Raw genomic sequence first — 19,359 nt, 5'->3', positions numbered from 1 at the left:
TGTTTGTCTTTGTCATAGTGAAATAATAAGACAATTTGTCTTGTACTTTTAAAGTGTATGTGAGAGCAGTAGTGACTTTGTTCTGTCTACGTCTTAACTGATAGCGTTGTGTGATTAAGAATTTTAAAATGTCTTTTTTTTTTTTACGTGTTTGGCCCACTGTGTTTGAGTCCTGTGGGCTGTGGGGACTTTTTACAAGGTCATTAATACAGGTCTTTGATTTTAAAGCCAACGGAGACTCCTCAATTGGATGAGATGGGGGTAAGATGCTCCGTCCCCCTGTTAGGGCCATGCCATGTTTAGATTTGCATCTCTTTGTTTGGTATTTTTCTGTTGTCTTCTCCACCTCTTATGGTCTTCTGCTTATAGAAGTTTCATTTATGTTCTCATGTTAAGGTTTCCATTCTCTGTACTTGATTTCTCACTTTTGTTCTGTTTGCTCATTTGCATATATCCTCAACAATTTGCTTTCATTTTCCTAAATGTTTGGAGTTATTTCAAAGGAGAATGTGTCACTCAAACGTGACGCTGTGTGTCCTGTTAGGTGGGAGTGGTGGTGGGCCGCTCCTCACGTTTGTACTGTTGACACTGCAACATGGTCTCTGCCACCATTCTTGAGTGTGGTAGTGACCCATGGATGACCCCTGGGATCAGGTCACCCTGCTCTGACCTGTGAACCTCCTGTCCGACCCGTTCGGGTTGGTCCCACTGTGACTCCGCATGCAGTGACTCTGGACTGAGGGTGCCATGCTTGTGCAGATGTGTCCTGTCAAGTATGGCAAGGTTTTCTCCAGCATGCTTGCCTCCTTGCTTCCTTCCCTGTAGGTCTGTTCAGTGACAGGGCTCCTGACAGTGCTTTGGATGCAGATGAACAGAAACATATCAGCTACAGCAGCACAGCACGAGGGACTGTGCTCAGTCTGCGATGTTTTAATCTGTCAAAGTTTATGTAGAAATAAACTAGACGTAGAACCAGACCAGATAATTCATCTGAGTTTGCTCTAAAAGTTGCCTCCAGCAGTTTTCAGTGACACATGCGGTGCTGCTCTTAGCCCATATGTATCTGGTACTGAGGGCTCAGGTCAGACCTCACCATCCCTTAAAGCACAGCCAGGTTCTCTGTGTTCCCTCCATAGTCTGTTGTTCTGCTGTTCTCTGACTCTGCACTGTTTCTCAACAGAACACAGAGGACAGCGCTCGCATATCCATCACCTTCTTTCGTCTGTTTAGAGTCATGCGTCTGGTTAAACTCCTCAGCAGAGGGGAGGGCATTCGCACCCTGCTTTGGACTTTTATCAAATCCTTCCAGGTGAGGCTGGATGAAGTTTATATCAGTGATGGGGGAACTTTTACTTCATTTATATAGGCTTCCTGAGGTCTACATATAAAATAATATTCTCTCTAGCCTAATCAACATGTTTCCTCACAAGTCAGCACAGTTGAAATCATATTATTTTCAGCAACAGTGAGAAAAACAATATATTTTAAAGAAGCATCAAAGTTACTCATTTATTTTTTTTCTGTTTTCTCTCCTCTCTTGGCCTCAAGGCTTTGCCGTATGTCGCTCTCCTCATAGCCATGCTGTTTTTCATCTACGCTGTGATCGGCATGCAGGTTGGAAACTAAACTTTACAAAAAAAAGAGTTAAATGTCTAACCGTGGTTTGTGAATTCACCATCATTATATTCCATTTCAGGTTTTTGGAAAGATTGCAATGGTGGATGGCACACACATCAACAGAAACAACAACTTCCAGACCTTCCCTCAGGCTGTGCTCCTACTCTTCAGGTGAGAGGGGTGTCAGGGTCAGAAGTCATCGCAGAGCTGACACAGTGTTTTTCTGGGCTCTCCTGTTGAACTGTTATTTGTGTCTGTGTGTTCCTCAGATGTGCCACTGGTGAGGCGTGGCAAGAGATCATGTTGGCTTGTATGCCAGGAAAACTATGTGACCCAGAGTCTGACTACAACCCTGGAGAGGAGATGACATGTGGGAGTGGATTTGCAATAGTGTACTTCATCACCTTCTACATGCTGTGCGCCTTCTTGGTAAACACTCAGTTTCTTATATACAGTATGTTGTCATTTGTTTGGTCTAAATGTTTGAACAACCAATCAGATGTACTATCAGGGGTATCCTTTCAGCAGTTTATTATTATACCCCAACCCGCCCCAAGAGTTGGAGGTTTTTGTCCAAATGATTTATCAGACAGTATTCACCCAATTCTTTTCAGATTTCACACAGATGTTCTTTACATGTGCCTTTCTCTCAATTTTTGCATCAAATTTTTGAAAAGTTTTTTAAAAGATTGAAAGTTAAGACTCAAAATATTAGTATTAGTAAGCTCTGCTTAGTTTTTCACTTGTTTAACTTATTTTAACACTAAAAGGCATGTCTACTGACTCCTCTTAAACAGACAGTCCAGCAATTTTACATCAGCAGAAAGACATTGAAATATGTCACAACACTAACCAAATAAAAGTACAACACTTTGTCTTGTGCTTCTGCAGATTATCAATCTGTTTGTGGCTGTCATCATGGACAACTTTGACTACCTAACACGTGATTGGTCCATTCTTGGACCACATCATCTTGATGAATTCAAGAGAATTTGGTCAGAATATGACCCCGAAGCAAAGTATGTGTTTTACTACTTATTTTAATGTATTGTTAGTTATGTTTCCATGCACCCATATGTCTCAGTTGCCACATGTTGACAGTTAATGTCAAACATCTGCTACTTCTCTCCTACAGGGGTAGAATTAAGCATCTGGATGTCGTAACTCTTCTTCGTCGTATCCAGCCTCCTCTTGGCTTTGGAAAGCTGTGCCCTCACAGAGTTGCTTGCAAGGTTCCTTGTCCCTCCATCTCATTTTCTGTTTTTTACACAGAACACAGTGAAATGGTGAATACTGTTAATCTGGTGTGTTCTGCTGTGTTGAAGACCTGTATGTGTTCTCTTCTTTCAGAGGCTGGTGGCCATGAACATGCCACTGAACAGTGATGGTACTGTCATGTTTAACGCCACTCTGTTTGCTCTTGTGCGTACGGCCCTGAAGATCAAAACAGAAGGTACAAACTCAAGCTCTGTAATAGAAAGCACAGCTCACCTAGAGCTGTTGTGAGGTATTAATTACTGAAAATAGAGTAAAGAATAAAGAAAATGTGATCTGTTTTCACATGGATTTCTCTTTTATCAAATGACGTTTTAATGAAAGATCTTCAAGGCCAACAGTTGTAGCAGGATAGAGTTACAGAGAACACTTCTGATAGCAATGACATATTAATGCACTGCATGCACATCCGTCACCTCATAGACCCAATATAGGCTTTCAAGGTGTTTTCTGGAATCTATCAAGTATTTTACTGTGTATAAAATGGGTTGTGATTGATCTTTTAGATCTTAACTAGTTTAGGGGAAGTCACCCTGTGAAAGATATGTTAAGATTTAACATATATCTGTGGCATGAAACATGTAGTTCTTGTCACTGGAGTTGAAGTAAAGGCTGTTGGTCCTGTATATGTGACATTCTGTGTTTTGATTTCTCTGATGCCACTTGAGGTTTTTTTTTCTGCACCACAAGCATGGAACATACTTATCTTATGACCATCAGATGTGTTGCTATTGCGTGGGGTCTATATCATATCATAGGCTTTGTCCTGCTATAAACATTGATCTTGGAGAAAGGCTTAAGGCCATATGGCCAACAAATAAAATAGAAATACAAATGGAGCCACAGTGTGCAACACTTTTTTCTTTGTCACAAATCATATGTTGTCACATTCCACTGACAGATGCTACAAACCACTGAATCGTTTTATCAGAGGTTATCTGTTAGCTGTAATTATGTTGTTGCAGAAGTTTAGAATGTGTGTGAACTGAAGTGCTTGTTTCTCTGGGACATTTGTTTGGCTGTGGTGCAGGTAATCTAGAGCAGGCCAACGAAGAGCTGCGGGCTGTCATCAAGAAAATCTGGAAGAGAACCAGCATGAAGCTGCTGGATCAAGTGGTTCCCCCTGCTGGTGGTTAGTGGAACATAACTATGCCTGTCAATGAAATCACATCCACCTCCTCTTATTAAGCTTGACACACAAATCTAACTAAAGCAGCTCGCACGCAGTCACACACACCATATGCTGTCCTCATGCGGTTTGCATAAAATTACAGTAGACTCAAACTGTTTTTCATAACTATATAGTTAACTAAATACTCACTCAGTCACACACCCAGTCAGATTCTCACTCTCGAGTAAAGCTGTATCATGCTGTTTCTGCTCTGCTCATTTTCTCCTGGTTGCCCCCTCAGCAGTGTGTTTCTTATCTGTGTGTGTTTGATCCACACTCCTCCCTCCTGCCCTGGATGCTGACGGAGGCCACTGACTGTCTGCTGGGCTTTGGGCTTGCATGGCCTTGTAGACCACTGTGCAAGAGCATGCTCTGTCTAACTCTCTAATCTGTCTCTTTTTCTGTCTCTGCTCTCTGTCCTTCTCTGACTCTATTGTCTTCATCTCTGTCCTTTTCTCACTGCTAGAGCATCCACAGCTTATTCTCCTTTTACTTTTATATCTCTGTAATCAAATCTCTGAAGCACTTCAGAATATTCTGAAGCAGTTCTGTTTTAGGGTGGTGGCATGGAACTAGTGTTGCCTCTCTCTCTGATCTCTGTCCCCAGCGTGCTTGTTCAAAGTGATTCAGACCCCTGCTTCAGAATGATTCTCACGCACTCTTGCAAACACTTTTGAAAGACAAAATAATCTGCAAGAACATGTCTATATGCAAGTACAGTGCAGAAATCACTGTCACATAACAGAAAGACATACATGAGCTCAACCAGGTACATTTACACAAACATACAGACATGTATGCATAGATCTGCTTGCTTGCATGTGCTGCAGTAGAAAAGTAAATGGCATTCGTGTATATTTAAGAATTTAGGTCAGATATCTCAGCTCATTCTTTAAAAATATATGAAATTTGAAATCAAGCAGCAATGATTTGCATGGAAAAGTAAGTCTTGATGTTGAGAAGCATGTATGTGCAAACTAATAACAGTTTTTACCACTTGATAGTGTTTAAAAATAATTTCTGATATCCAAAGTCTGTTTAATGTATTTCTGCTCATTTCTGCCTCTTTTTCAACCACAGTGGAAGATGAGACAGAAACAATATAATTATGATCTGAAGGGTCAAATTATAAATTATCTTCACATGCAGGTTTTAAACGTGTGAATTATATGGATAAATCCACCTAACATCACCTAACAATCTGAAGATATCGAAAACACAAAATAAATCATTGTAGCATATATTTCATTTTTTTATGCTTTCTGAAATACAGCAAAGGACCTCGGGTGGTTCACATTGAGGTACAGTATATACACCATCAAGATGGATGTATATATAGTGTGGATATGGATCCGAAGGTGATGGAGCCACAGTTTAAAGTGAGGAGAGGAGTCTCCTCTTGTCTCCCTGGGCGCTGTGTATAGTGACCTGCTGACACAGGAAGCATTTGTGTGGTCTGTTCACTCAGATGATGAGGTAACCGTGGGGAAGTTCTATGCCACCTTCCTGATACAGGACTACTTTAGGAAATTCAAGAAACGTAAAGAGGAAGGCCTAGTGGGTGCACATCCCTCCCAGAACAACACAGCCATTGCTTTACAGGTGAGTCTCACAGTGTTTATGTGGTGTGTTACGCACGAGAGAAAGGAGAATGTCTGTTAAAACTGCAGAAAAAATGAAATGATCAACACTGTAGTATTGTTAAGTCATGTCTGTTAAATGTTTGTGGATTTCATTCAAATGCCATCAAGTGTGCTAATGTTATGATTTGTAATCCAGCAGGACGTTCATGATCTTGGTGTACAGTATGAATCTGCTACTGTGATTTATATGTTTCCAGTGTGTTCTTTGTGTCACTGTGTTTTTAAATATCATGGATGTTGATGTTAAGCGTGTGTCACTGTGATCAACTGTCATTTCATGTGTTTTCTGTGTATCACAGTTCATTCATCAACTCAGCAAAGCTCATCAACAGCAAAGCTTGTTGTTGTTTCTGTTACCTTAAATGTACGATATATGGTTCATATCCCATATATCATTGTCATGAAGAATTAATTACCAGCTTTAAGTTTATTTATAATCCAGTCTTTATATCTTTCTGCTAATTTGGTTATATACTCATAAACAAAGGAAAAGGAAAAAAGCATTCTAATGTGCTCAGCAGAGCCCATGTGAAATACGGCACAGCTGGATGCTACACAAGTCATTTCAGCTAAATGACACTCACAGCAGGTTGCACTCAGGAGAGCACATTTGTCTGTCTGTGTTCTCATCTCTCACAGTCTGTCAATACTGTTAATGTCAGGTGTTGTATACTCCAGCACAGATGTGTGTATGCCCAGTGTGTGTGGTGGTGACTGTACAATGTCAGATTTCCTACTGTGAGCTGTAAGATGAAGGTCCCAGCCGTAGCGCTTAGCCCTTTTATTGTCATGGTTACAGGCTGGCCTTCGCACGCTGCATGATATTGGGCCTGAAATTCGCCGAGCGATATCATGTGATCTGCAAGATGATGAACTAGTAGACTTTATTCCAGAGGAAGACGAAGAAATTTATAGGGTAACGGATTTAATTTTACCTGACAGGGGAATGTTCATGTTAAATATACATGCTTTGCTTGTAATATAGTTATTTATTGGTGCTTATCCATGATAATAGTAAAATGCTGATCAGCTGAATACACAGTAAAAGTACTGTCACCTTTTCAGCTACATTAAGTAACTTTTTTGCTCATTTGGTTTCTTTTGGCCTCCTTTGTTTTTCTTCCATTTCTATTCCAACAAACAATTAGTGCATTCATTTTGCTCATATATGTCATATACCATAAGCTTCTGAACTTATTTTTGCACATGATATTTCTGAAAAGAAATCGCTTCCAGACTTAACATCAATAGCACATTTGTTTTGCACTTTATGAAACAAAAACCCTGGTGGTTTTACTCTGAGCCTTCGTTCACAGCGTAATGGTGGACTCTTCGGTAACCATCTGATGAACGGTGGTCATCGACGGTCTAACGGCCATCAGACCAACGCCACGCAGCGGCCTCTGCAAGTGCAACCCCCACCTCATTATGCTCATATGGAGCAACCAGTGGGACGACTGTCTCGAGCCAATGCAATGTCCCACCCCAACCACCATCATCATCACCACCACCATCACCACCGTCACCACAACTCCTACGGCAAGTCTCCCAAGTCCACCAATATCAACCTCAACAACGCCAACGTGTCCAGTCTACCCAACGGAGGACACCACCGCTACTATGAACATGCACCTCCTAATGGCTACCCAGGTCTGCGCAGTTCCTACTACGACTATGACAAGCCCCGAACCCCACAGGGTCAAAGGTATCCACACATTTATCATCACTCTAATGCAGAAACTCTTATAGGAACAATGATGTTTGTAAAAATATCTGATAAACTGTACTATCCAACTCAGTCACCACTGTACCCTGTGTCTTTGTATGCATTTTGATTGGTGTTTTCTTGTTCACATTACTTTACAAAACTAGAAATCATGTGAACTAAACACGTAAATATGATTAAGATTTAAGATAAGACACCATAGTCACAGGGGATTATTGTAGTAGGGCTTAAGATCTTCATTCTGAATTTCAATATTCCAAACTGTCATAGAGTTCTATGTGTGCCAAGCAGACACCAAGAACAATTTTAACAGTCACACCAAAAAAAAAAAAAAAAAAAAAAAAAAACAAACAAAAGAAAAACATACTAATCTATATAATTTTTCTTCATGATAAAGAAACTCTGAATTTGGCCTCTAGTAAATTATCGGAGACTGTGTGAATAGTGCCAAAGTGCTGAGTAAGTGTCAGGTGTGATGTATTTTATTGCTTAAAATTGTTAATTATTTACGATAATGACACTTCAAATAGTGCTTTCTGTAAATACTGTTATATTTTCCCTATATTTACCGTACATCTACTGTATACCCAAGAGGCTTTCAAGCTCTTTTCATCAAACTATCTCAGCTCATCATCATATAACTAAAAAAGAAAACACTGGGTTTAGTTTCTGTGCACACTGCAACAAGAAAACCTGAAGACATGCACTGCTTTTTTTCCCATACAGATGAAGCCCAGCGTCTTATCGAACCTTCCCTTTTCACAAACCTTTATTGTAAACCTTTCATTCCATAATGGATCACAGACCTGCTCTCATGCTGACAGCTAATTTCATAAGTATTTTTTATCTCCTCATGTGCTCTGTTCAGTCAGCATCTCCAGTGTTGGGTTTGTTTTTCTTTAGTACCCTATAAGTTTGGGAGACAATTTCATTGCTGCCTCTTTACAAAAGAGAAATGAGTTTTAGTTAGTTTCTTATCTTAAGTATAGAAAATGGAATTGTCAGCTGCACTGGAGTCAACGTCTGCCATCACACTCTCTCCTCCTCATACATATATATGAGAATGCTGTATATGTTTCATATACTGTATGATATATATGTCACGCTTTCTCCACCATTTTCTCTATGTCCTCTCCTCCCTTTCTCCTTCCTAACCAAAATGCTTTCTCTCAACCATCCCTCTGCTTTCTTGGACAGAAGGCGCTACTATGAGACCTATGTTAGGTATGTTGTTTTTTAGGTTTGGCTCCAGCAGTATGTCTTAGCAGCAAAAAGGGACATTCTTTGTCTGCTTATTTGTTTAATTTTACTTGGTTTTAGAGCGGTGAATGGTTGCATCCTTGCTAAGTCAGTGTTACGTGTTTATATGCTGGCCAGTCATTTGTCCTCTGCTTCTGCTATGACACAGTTGTGTCAGGGCTTTAAAGTAAAAGGAGAAATAGCATCAATGTGAGTGGCCAGCATATCGCTGAGACGCATCCTGCTTTATGCATGTGTCACAGTGAAGTGCTTGCTTTGAAGAAGGACCCAGATGCTCGAAAAAATACGAAATGTATGAGAATGCTTTTAAGTTACACTTCTAGTTGCAACTAAATGTGTTTGATGCTTAAATTCCCAAATTATTTAGACCTACATTCAGTTCACTTCATTAGTCCAAAGAAGAAGGAGGTGTTTTTAAAAAGATGAATGAGTGACATGAGAACTGTGGAATACTTCGATACTGTGATGTTCTTGAATCTTCTGCCTGTTGTCTTGGTTCAGCTGTAGTGAATTGTTTAATATTTATATGGGTGGTTAGTTGCACCGCTGCCTCCTGGAGGCTTGCGTCTGCATGGCAGTGCATGGCCCTAAACAAGTGACCCTCTGACCAGCAGCAGTGTGCACTCTCTGACCCATGTGACCTCCCATCAGGTCCCACGGAGGAGACAGACGGCACCCAACCATCCGCAGGGAGGAGGAGTTTGATGAAGACCGCCTCTCTGGGGAGTACTACAGTGGAGAGGAGTTTTACGAAGATGACAGCATGCTGTCAGGGGACAGGTATTAACTCTTTAATGGACAATCATCTGTCCTCACCGCTGGAATCATGTCTGAGATTTTTTTTTTTCTTAGCTTTTGTAAAGAAAGATTTTAAACAGAAATGCTCCAGTATTCCAAACAAGTCTCATATATGTCATATATCGACAGGTATCAGAACAGCGACACAGAATATGAGACCCCAAAAGGTTACCATCACCCTGACAATTACTATGACGATGATGAGCAGCCTCTTTACCGGGACTCACGGAGGTCACCAAAGAGACGGCGGCTTCCTGCCACACCTCAAGGTATTTCTTATTCTGTGGCATGAGTTGCATGTGTCCAATAAAGATGGAAATATAAGTGCAGAAGCTACAAAATGACTACTTTTGCTGTGGCTTTTCTTTATTATACATCATTCACACAATAAATGATGATAGTCATTGTCTTACAGCTGACCATTGTCAAATCATGCATCTCATAGAGTCAGTTTAAAACATTTACAGGTTGTGGTGTAGGCAATAAACAGCCGCTGTATAATGAGTCAGAAAATCATCATCATCGTCATCATCGTCATCATCATGAAGATGAAGATGAAATTCTTTATTCAGTCATCACATAATAATACAACCAGTGTCAACAACACTTCAAACATTACAAACATTACCAACAGGTTAATGACTGAAAAGGCATAGGCAGAAGCAAAATGCTTATTTTAATGCCTGTCCTACATAACAAATTCAGCTACCCAGCATCCAATATAGGAAAAAGAAAAAAAAAAAACAATGCATACAAGCAAACAAACAAGCAAAACATAAAAAGGTGAAAATAAACCAGAAAAATAGAAAACTTAACCACCAAATTAATGGTAATTTAATGTAGAATCAAAAATAAATTATTTACCTATTACTTATTAGAGCTTAACAATTGTATCCTTCAAAAATTGCCTTACGTACCATTTTTTTAAATATCACAAATGGGCTACACATTCTTAAATCCATGCTGGCCTCATTCCATAGTTCAACTCCAACAACAGATATACATCTTCTTTTTGTCTCTTTTTAAACTTTTTGTACAACAAATTTACAAACATCTCGCAAATCATATTTCGACTCATGTGTTGAGAAGAGCCTTTGTACACAGACGGGGAGTAAATTTAATTTGGCTTTATACATTATTTGCATTATTTTATAGTAAACCAAATCATTAAATTTCATAATATGGAATTTCATAAACAAAAAAAATGAAATAACACAAAACATTCAATTACCTTCTTGCAGGTTTGAATCTTTCTAATGTAAATGCTTTGCGTGCTGTAACATTTTGTGCACTGCTGGTTCATTCAGGTCACAGGAGACCATCCTTCAACTTTGAGTGTCTGCGCAGGCAAAGTAGCCAGGACGAGCTTCCACATCAGCGAACTGCTTTACCCCTGCACCTTATGCAGCACCAGGTAACACAGGGGCTCACATGAGCATGAGCATACTATTTTTATCACTTGGATCCTGATTACCTCAGTGTTGAAATAATAGGAAGATATTTTTGGGTGTTAATTTGGGAATAAGTCTTGTATTGCTATAAAGACAATATTAATCAAGAAAAATTGTTTTTAACAGAGAATATTGTACACAGGACACTGTTATATGATATGCTTGTAGATACTTTGAATAAAGTGGAGCAGCTGAAGTCATGTGATAATAACTATCCCACAGGTTTGTGAGAGCTGCTTACAGCATGTCAGTGGTGTGGAGGTTTTTTTTTCAGGTTCACTGTAATATTGTCTATGAAACACCAGTATTAACCAAGGGTAGCACTGAAGCAAGAACAAACACAACACACCAAACCTCCTAGTACTTTGTTTTTCTTCTGTGTTCTGTGCATCATTCTACACGTGCATGTATCTGAATTCATATCTGTGTCAACATTGTCTTTCAGACTATTTTTCTTATGCATTATATCAGTAAATAAACTGGTCTTTTGTGCTTCCAGAATAAAAAAAGTAAAATTTTTACAAAATTTTGGTCATTGATGATGAAAAATTAAGTCTGCTTGTTGGCCAAAGTTTTGAATGCACAGTATTGGGTCAGAATTACAAATAGAAATAATGGGGAAAAAAAGGATTTTACATAAAAGAAGTATTTGTCTTTGAGCTCCAGTTCTAAAACACTATATGTACATTAGAATCCATTCACTTTATTTTCCCCCTAGTGTATAAATTCTAATATATTTAATAACACTTTATCATACTGGTTATGTTGAAAACATCAGCCAAACTGCACTTTTGTCATTTGTTTTCCAGTTCATCCTTTATAAGATGTAGCCAGTGTTTATTTCTGAATCTGATACATTTTTGGGTTCAGTATTGGACTTAACATGTGTTCAAGGGAAGTAAATAATAATGTTTTCCTGTTGAAGTAGTTGTGAATAACATTTATGACTTGACCCATCAGGTTATGGCTGTAGCAGGTCTGGACTCCAGCAGAGCCCACCGCCTCTCCCCAACCCGCTCCACCCGATCCTGGGCCACTCCCCCTGCCACCCCGGCCAGTAAAGACCAGTCACCATACTACACCCCCCTCATCCACGTGGACCACCCGCACAGGGAGAGCGCCGCCAGCAGCCAAGTGTCCGTGCGGAAGAGCTCGTGGTACACGGACGACCCTGATTTCTCCCAGAGGATCTACTCTCCCATCCATCTGCAGGTGCCCCCTGAGTACCACAACCAGTACCACCAGAAGAGAGGCAGCGCCACCAGCCTCGTGGAAGCGGTGAGTCTGAGGGCTAGAGTGGAACAGTATAAATACTTTTTAGTGGCATAATTAGACTACAAAATAAAATCTATTCAAGTTAATCAGAAAAAAGTGGGTTGCACTTTATGTTATAGCTCGGCAGTAAATATGACAATAATGGTGGATGATAGTTTTAGAATGGAGAGGTCATTTTTCGGCAGAACTATGATACAGGGTAATAAGGGGGCAGAAACACATTCTAATAATGGAAATGTAAAGATCACAATGCTGTGACTAGTTACCTGGAATCATTTGTGGTAACTTTTGTGTAATAGGGCTGGAAAACTTTAAACTACATGGATCACTGAAGGGATTAAAAGACTCTTCCAGGGCTTAATTATGGACTGGCTCACTGGACTTTCTGTTCAGTAAAATGCTTATAGATAGAATATAATATTCATTTGCTGCTTTGCCTCTTCTGCTGTGCAGGAATGTCTTATTTTTGCAGATTTCTAGACAGTATAGGTTAGCAAGTCCTTCAAAAGTTTGACTGTAATGAGTGTCAGTTCTGTTGTGAGGCTTACACTGCCATTAAATTTATGTTGAGACTTAAGTTTCATTACTTAGATTAAGTTATTAAAATAGTTACTTTACTCACTATATTTCTAACATGTTAACTAGTTACTCTTGAATCAGTTACATTTCAAATGAAATCTGAGGAAGAATCCCTGACTACATCATTTGATATCACAGTCACGTTTTAAGAATGCCGCAGTTTTCTAAACAAAAGCTGACAAGCAAGATAAGCAAAACAAGATTACAAATATCTGCAGTAACACATTTTTCCTCACCTTCTGTCGAGCAGGTTTTGATATCAGAAGGGCTTGGGAGATACGCCAAGGATCCCAAGTTTGTTGCTGCCACAAAACATGAGATAGCAGATGCATGTGAGATGACAATAGATGAGATGGAGAGTGCAGCCAGTCACCTGCTGAATGGAGGGATGGCGCCGGGCATCAACGGGGTCAATGTGTTCCCCCTTCTGACCCCAAGGGACTATGAACTGCAGGACACTGCAGCCAGTTACAGTGACGAGGAGCCTGAAGCAGAACCCAGAGCTCCTTATGAGGAGGACCTTGCAGATGAGATGATCTGCATCACGACTTTATAGCAGAGGCTGGAAAAATCGGCAAATTAGAGCCTTGTCAGACTACAATCAGTTAAATTTTAAAAAAGAAATGCATCTGTTGGCTCTGACCAAAAGAAGTGCCTTTTACAACTGAAGAGAAAAGGCATAAGATGAGAGACATTTTAGTCCCGTTCACGTAATTGTTCTCCACCTGCCAGCAAAAGGAGGTGACAGCACAGAGCCAGCCCCCTTCCCAGCTGAGCACAGAGGGACACACTACCCTCCTGTCAAAGGCCTTGACCTGGAGGGGATAAACAAGCCAATCAGAGAAGGACGTTGATGCCACTGAAACAGATGGACCAATTGGCAGCGGTGGGAGATGCAGTACAGGGCGGGTCTCTAAGGGTGATGACAATCAGATGTACGATGTCATTACCTCAGTCACTTTATTAAGGTTTGGCATATCATGCAAGTTTTCAATGCAAGCATAGAAAGGCATATCTCCTCCCTTAGTTGTTAGTATAACTTGATCCCCTTGTCATTAGAACAGATCGTATAATGATTGCTACAGCCGAGTCAAAAAGTGAAGAGCACCAGTAGTGTTGTACCAGATTATGCAGGACTTCCCTGTCCTACTTATAGCATTATTCAACTTGAGATATGTACTTTTGAAGCGACAAAAGCATTTGTTATAAATGCACTAGCAGGCAGGTTATTTTAAATTTTAGAATAGCCTGATTAATATTTCATAGTTGATATGCTGTAAATTGTATTATATAACAAAAGAAACTTTGTAAAGAGATATTCTATATTTTGTAATTATGTATCATTTAAAAGATCAGCAATATGGACCCTTGTGACTCCTGTTATGCTATAAAAGCAGACTTGCATTATTTTAGAACGTACAATATTCTGATATTTATTTGCCTTTTATTTTTTGCTAATATGCACCCTTTGTTTTGCCTATTAAAACAGCATTTTTAAGAGGTTCTGCTTGTGTGACGACTCTACTGCACAAGATATGCAAATGGCTTTGATTTCTTAGCATAGAAGTACAAGTGTTACTTCATCAAACCAGTTGCATAAAATTAAGCCCCCTTTAAAGGAGCATTTTTAGAAGGCAAGCCTCAAGGATACAGTGCTGAAATTTTATACAGATGTGACAAACACATTTGTTTGCATATTTTGTGCAGGGCATGCACAAGATTTTGAAATGCATAGTGCATTCATAATGCTGCTTTTTAAGTTGGTTTCTGAGTCAGACCTAATTTTCGTCAGCCCCTACTGAAATGCCTTTTTGCTGCTGAAGGAACGAAAATGATAGATGGTTATAACAGGGAAAATTACAATTACTCATAGCTTGTGCTGGGATTTTCCATGACACACTCCTTGTTGATCATGGTGTGATTCCATCAAACCTCTGTACTGATTCTTCACAATCACATCTTAGCCTTTATACAGTGTGTGAGGACTCTGAGCTTGTGGCGGCAGGAGAAACATGCACACATCCAAAAGCCAGAAACAGTCTAAGGTGTGTTTTAGGTGGAATGACAGAGGGTGTCCTGGTGTCAGGATGCTGGAGAGAGGCTAAGCAATACAACCCCCCCCCCCCACCACCACCACCACCACCAACCCCTAACCCCCCCCGCCCCTTTCTCTCTCAGCCTGCCTGGTTCCTGCATACAGTATACCTCGTTAGGCAACGGTGACTACATATCATTGTCTCAACGTATCTGTTTGTCACAGCGTCCCACACCAGAGTTTATGAACAGGATGAGGTCTGGTTGTGTTTTTTCTCTAATTGTTTAAATGAATGATGGGAAAACGAACAGTGGATGCATTAAAAGGAGCAACAGAGGCCCACAAGTTGGAATGGAAGACAACAAAATATCCTTTATTTTTATCATTTATTGATCACAAAGAGGATACTGGACGAAATAAATGGAAGTGGGTCTTTTCAGGCATTACCATGGCGACTTTGAAATAGGTATGTGATCTGTTGTTCATGAGTGTTTGATTTGTAAGCGAGTGCGTCCTGTACTCTAATTCAACCGGATACTGTCATGAAAATGTAGGTTTTCCATTTTGTGTGCACATTGAAAGGGCTCTTTGAATTGTTTGTGAGTAAAAAAAATGTGTTCTAGTCCTTTTGTTGATGACTGTCTATAAAAGGACCAATGCACATAACAGGCACATTGTACTATTCGTAGCAATTACAGTACTAATGAACTGAAGATATGCATTATTTTGTAAACACTTTTAAAAGTTGTGTTAAACTAAAGATGAAAAGAACTTACTTTTACCTCATGTCAGGGATTCCTGAAAAAAAGAAAATAACGATTTGGTTCGGTCTATACCAATGGTATCTAAATATTAGCACATAGCTGTTTGTCTTTGCACAAGTAACTGTATAGTGCTTTTGTTTCTCCTTTTTCTAAACAGATTTGTGTATCAAGGTGAGACAATTTTGTACTTTTTGTGACTGTGTGTATGGTTTAGTGGAATCTATATTTGTCATTTACACCTCACCTTACAATGCTGGGAATGAAAGAGTATTAAAAAAATTTTTAAAGGTGCACTGTTCCTCTGTTCACGGGTAGGATAAAAAAAATATAATGGTAAAGTACCTGCTTACAGAGAAACACAAATATTGATTTGAACGTTTCTATTTGTTTTCTTCATATTGTTATGATTATAATTACTATTACAACTATTAATGTTCTGAAAGCTGTATTAAAATAGAAGATAATGTAAAATATGTACAAAAGTATGGAAAGACCCATGGTAATGTTCTCTACTTGAAAGTCTTGATATTTGCTCCTTAATGTTTTTAATCAGTAAACATAATTTCTCTTAGTAGCAAATGCTTTACTCTAACCTTCTAGGTTTTGTATCAATACTTTTTTTGTATTTTTCATTTTATGTTGGCCTTGACTTTATTTGAATCGATACTGATATTTTATTTTCTATTGATCATCATTGAATAAACTTAAGATGAATTATGAATCTCTGTTCTCGTCAATTAAAGAATAAGCGGACACTTAACCACAACTATAGTTTTACCCTTTTACATTTTATAAATGGTGTCTACAATATAATCCCATTATGTTTATACAAAAAATAAAGACTAAGGATTTTCCTGAAGTAGATGTGTGAGCTGCATTAAGTTAGTCTCAGGCAGAAGATGATTATGGCTTGTTATGTCAGGCAGGAGACACTTTGGGCATTGCAGAGTCCACCATCGTTGCTGCCTCTGACGCCTCATCTTCCACCCAGTCCTGTCTCCCACACAGCAGGAAGGGCACTGCATATTTACGAAACTACAAAAAAAAAAGGACAGAATTACACCCCCCTTCAAAAGTTTTAACCAAGACAAACATTCAGCAGCTATACACAGGGTGCTGTCATGCCCATAGATCAATTATTCTACATCATGTACATTATATATGTAGTATGAATGTGGTGTTAATAGACTGGCATATTTCTATGATTTCCTGAATACACTGAATAAAATAAGGTAGACTTCCTTCAATTCTTGTCTGTAATTCAGAGACAAATGTACAAATAACAGATATCAAGTAGTGATAAAAAGAAAAGAAAATCAGTTTAGAAAAAGCTGGAGAATTCAGCTTGATCCTGGTCTTTCTTTGACACTATGAATTAATGTTGCACCAAAGTAGTAAATAGTTTTATTTAGATCCAAAACCAGAAGACTGACTCACTTATATTTCTTTCTCGAATACTAATATCAGATGTATTACTTCTAATGATCACTAGGTGGTGCAGAAGTGCCAAAAGAGCAAACTATTTGAAAATTAGCCTTTGTTCCTGCAGTTTTGTATCACATACAGGCAGAAATTCTATTTCAGTTTAATGTTGAAGTCCTTTTAAAGTACCTGTTTGTTGAGGTAGATGTAGATAAGAGGATTGTACACTGTGCTGCTCTTGGCCAGGTAAACGGGCACAGTGCCGACCAGAGGGTCGATCTCCACATCAGGGTCGTAGACCACCAGCATGGCCAGACCAGCATAAGGTAACCAGCTGATCAGAAAAGTCAGAACCATCAAAATCACCATGAACGCCACCTTCGTCTCTCCTTTAGCCACAGCACCACCCTCCACACAGGCCATCTTTGTCACCTGAAAACATAAAGTGACACAGAAATAATGTATAATGTGTTATATATATTACAACATCACATTCTGACTGCAGACATTTGTTGCATAACATTCCTTTTAATCTGTTCATCTTTTGTCTTATCATTAAACTAAGGCAAAAATATTAAAATGGAATGACATACAGGTCTGGAAAAAAATAAGGTACCACTGTTGTCATTATTATTAATGAGTTGTTATGTATTCTATAAAGTACTGACAACATTTCTCAAAAGTTCCAAATCTTTTTTTTTTTTTTTTTGCAGAAAATGACAAACATGCCATGTTTTCAGATTTCACACAATGCAAAGAAAACAAGTTCATATTCTCTTTAAGTAAGTTGATGCTAATGTTTGAACTGAGGATGAATTCAAGAATCAATAAGTGGTGAAGTAGCCATGGTTTTCACTTAAATGTTAATGCTCTCCATCATTTTTTTCTGAAATTTCTGCATTTCCTGAAGCAACATGTATGCAACTTGGCTTTTATTGCTACATTTCTCATGCTTTTTTTGATCACATTCCAGAGGATTCAAAGTAGGGGGGAATTTGGAGTGGTCTCTATTTTTTCCAAAACTCTATGCACCCCAAAAGAAAAAGAAAAAAAATCCAAAAACTGATGACCATGCATTCCTTGCAGTCCTACCTGGTGTAACGTCCACATTAGTTTTCCATATGATAACAAGATGATGGCAAAGGGAACTGCAAAACACACTGCAAAATAAGCCACGATGTAGGAGACGTTTTTAGGGTCTCTGTTGTGCCAGTCTGGAGCACAGGACGTCCCAACACCTTCCAACTCATACCTGCCCCATCCAAACAGCGGAGGTACGTTCCATATGAAGGACCAGAGCCAGGAAAAGGCGATACCTGCAACTGCATGATGCTTCTGGAAAGTTATCAGTCCCAAAGGCTTGCATATTACAAACATCCTCTCCACTGCGATCAGAGCGACTGTGCACAGAGATGTGATGCCTGCAGAGACGTCAGGTGGAATAATGTCATGGAGCAATAGTGGAATTGGTAAATGATTAATAAAAGGTCAGCAAATAGTACTGCAGAATGGGACCAGGAATGTGTTTAAGGGTTAGAGGTAGGGTTACAGTTGAGGCTTGTAGTTTAGTTTTTATTTTAGTCACATATTACATACAGAATGTAGCAGATGTTTAAGGCACATGATGCTCAACAGAGAGCTGCTCCTGACTCTTTACTCACCACACAAGGACACGGCAAAGCCCTCCATCACACAGCCTGTTCTACCCAGGGAGAAGTAGCCCTGGGCGTTGTTGACCACAGACAGCACCCCTCCAGTCATGGCTGTACCCAGGTCAGCCACTGCCATGTTCACCAGAGCATAGTTAAGTGGCTGCCTCAGCTGCTTGTGCATAAGAGTCACAATGATCACTGTGGCGTTGAGTACAATGGCCGGTCCAGTAAAAATGGCCATGATGATGGCAAGGCAGATGAAGCCGGTGTGCGACAGAGGGGGCTCCCCCTGTGGCCCCAAGTAGAAGGAAGCATTTGGTAAAATAGCAGCATGTTCCATGATGTAAAGCTGTAAAATCTGTGCTCCTTTGTCTCTTCTCGTCCTGGAGCTTCTAGATGTTGGGTATTTCACTCCTGGAATGTGTTCGCTGAGATTAGAGTCTAAGAATAAATCCACCAGATTTGGATTTAGCAGAGTAATTCCTACAAATGATGATGATTCTTAATCCTTCACCTTTTGCTTGATTGTAAAGGCACTTACACAGAATGACTCCACACTGGGTCTCACTGGGATTAGAGGGCTAACAAATGGCAAAAACCAGTGAACTGACCACCACTGCCTTGCAGAGGGATAAAGTGAGTGCCTTTAAATAGAAGAGTTTTGTTACAGTATACAGTAAACACCGCACAG

At 39.5% G+C, this 19,359-nt stretch overlaps 2 protein-coding genes across 11 annotated transcripts in view; one reads left to right on the top strand and one right to left on the bottom strand.

The window, feature by feature from the left end:
- The window catches only part of cacna1da (calcium channel, voltage-dependent, L type, alpha 1D subunit, a), a 69,232-nt gene extending 53,322 nt beyond the window's left edge, over window positions 1–15,910 (top strand). For 3 of the 10 annotated variants that reach the window (XM_030135129.1, XM_030135131.1, XM_030135125.1), the window contains 18 exons: window positions 229–261; window positions 1,181–1,309; window positions 1,549–1,614; window positions 1,697–1,788; window positions 1,887–2,046; window positions 2,509–2,636; window positions 2,753–2,849; window positions 2,968–3,070; window positions 3,923–4,024; window positions 5,532–5,665; window positions 6,506–6,622; window positions 7,023–7,411; window positions 8,630–8,656; window positions 9,344–9,472; window positions 9,620–9,759; window positions 10,798–10,904; window positions 11,902–12,219; window positions 13,046–15,910. In XM_030135129.1, coding sequence (XP_029990989.1) covers window positions 229–261; window positions 1,181–1,309; window positions 1,549–1,614; window positions 1,697–1,788; window positions 1,887–2,046; window positions 2,509–2,636; window positions 2,753–2,849; window positions 2,968–3,070; window positions 3,923–4,024; window positions 5,532–5,665; window positions 6,506–6,622; window positions 7,023–7,411; window positions 8,630–8,656; window positions 9,344–9,472; window positions 9,620–9,759; window positions 10,798–10,904; window positions 11,902–12,219; window positions 13,046–13,351 — 2,577 coding nt within the window. In that variant the 3' untranslated portion in view covers window positions 13,352–15,910. The remainder of the gene's footprint in view (window positions 1–228; window positions 262–1,180; window positions 1,310–1,548; window positions 1,615–1,696; window positions 1,789–1,886; window positions 2,047–2,508; window positions 2,637–2,752; window positions 2,850–2,967; window positions 3,071–3,922; window positions 4,025–5,531; window positions 5,666–6,505; window positions 6,623–7,022; window positions 7,412–8,629; window positions 8,657–9,343; window positions 9,473–9,619; window positions 9,760–10,797; window positions 10,905–11,901; window positions 12,220–13,045) is intronic. The other 7 variants (XM_030135128.1, XM_030135126.1, XM_030135121.1 and 4 more) reach the window with 5 other exon arrangements.
- Window positions 15,177–19,072, bottom strand: LOC115420015 (parapinopsin-like). Its single transcript, XM_030135136.1, has 4 exons — window positions 18,678–19,072; window positions 18,109–18,437; window positions 17,206–17,448; window positions 15,177–16,629 (listed from the first exon to the last, which is right to left on the bottom strand). The coding sequence occupies exons 1-4, from the start codon at window positions 19,006–19,008 to the stop codon at window positions 16,513–16,515; spliced, it is 1,020 nt and encodes a 339-aa protein (XP_029990996.1). The 5' UTR covers window positions 19,009–19,072; the 3' UTR covers window positions 15,177–16,512.
- Between the last annotated feature and the right edge of the window lie 287 nt (window positions 19,073–19,359).

The sequence above is a fragment of the Sphaeramia orbicularis genome, chromosome 5, assembly GCF_902148855.1.
Source record: "Sphaeramia orbicularis chromosome 5, fSphaOr1.1, whole genome shotgun sequence".
Classification (NCBI taxonomy): Eukaryota; Metazoa; Chordata; class Actinopteri; order Kurtiformes; family Apogonidae; genus Sphaeramia; species Sphaeramia orbicularis.
The sequence above is the reverse complement of the archived record's forward strand: the minus strand, read 5'-3'. Positions and strand labels throughout refer to the sequence as shown.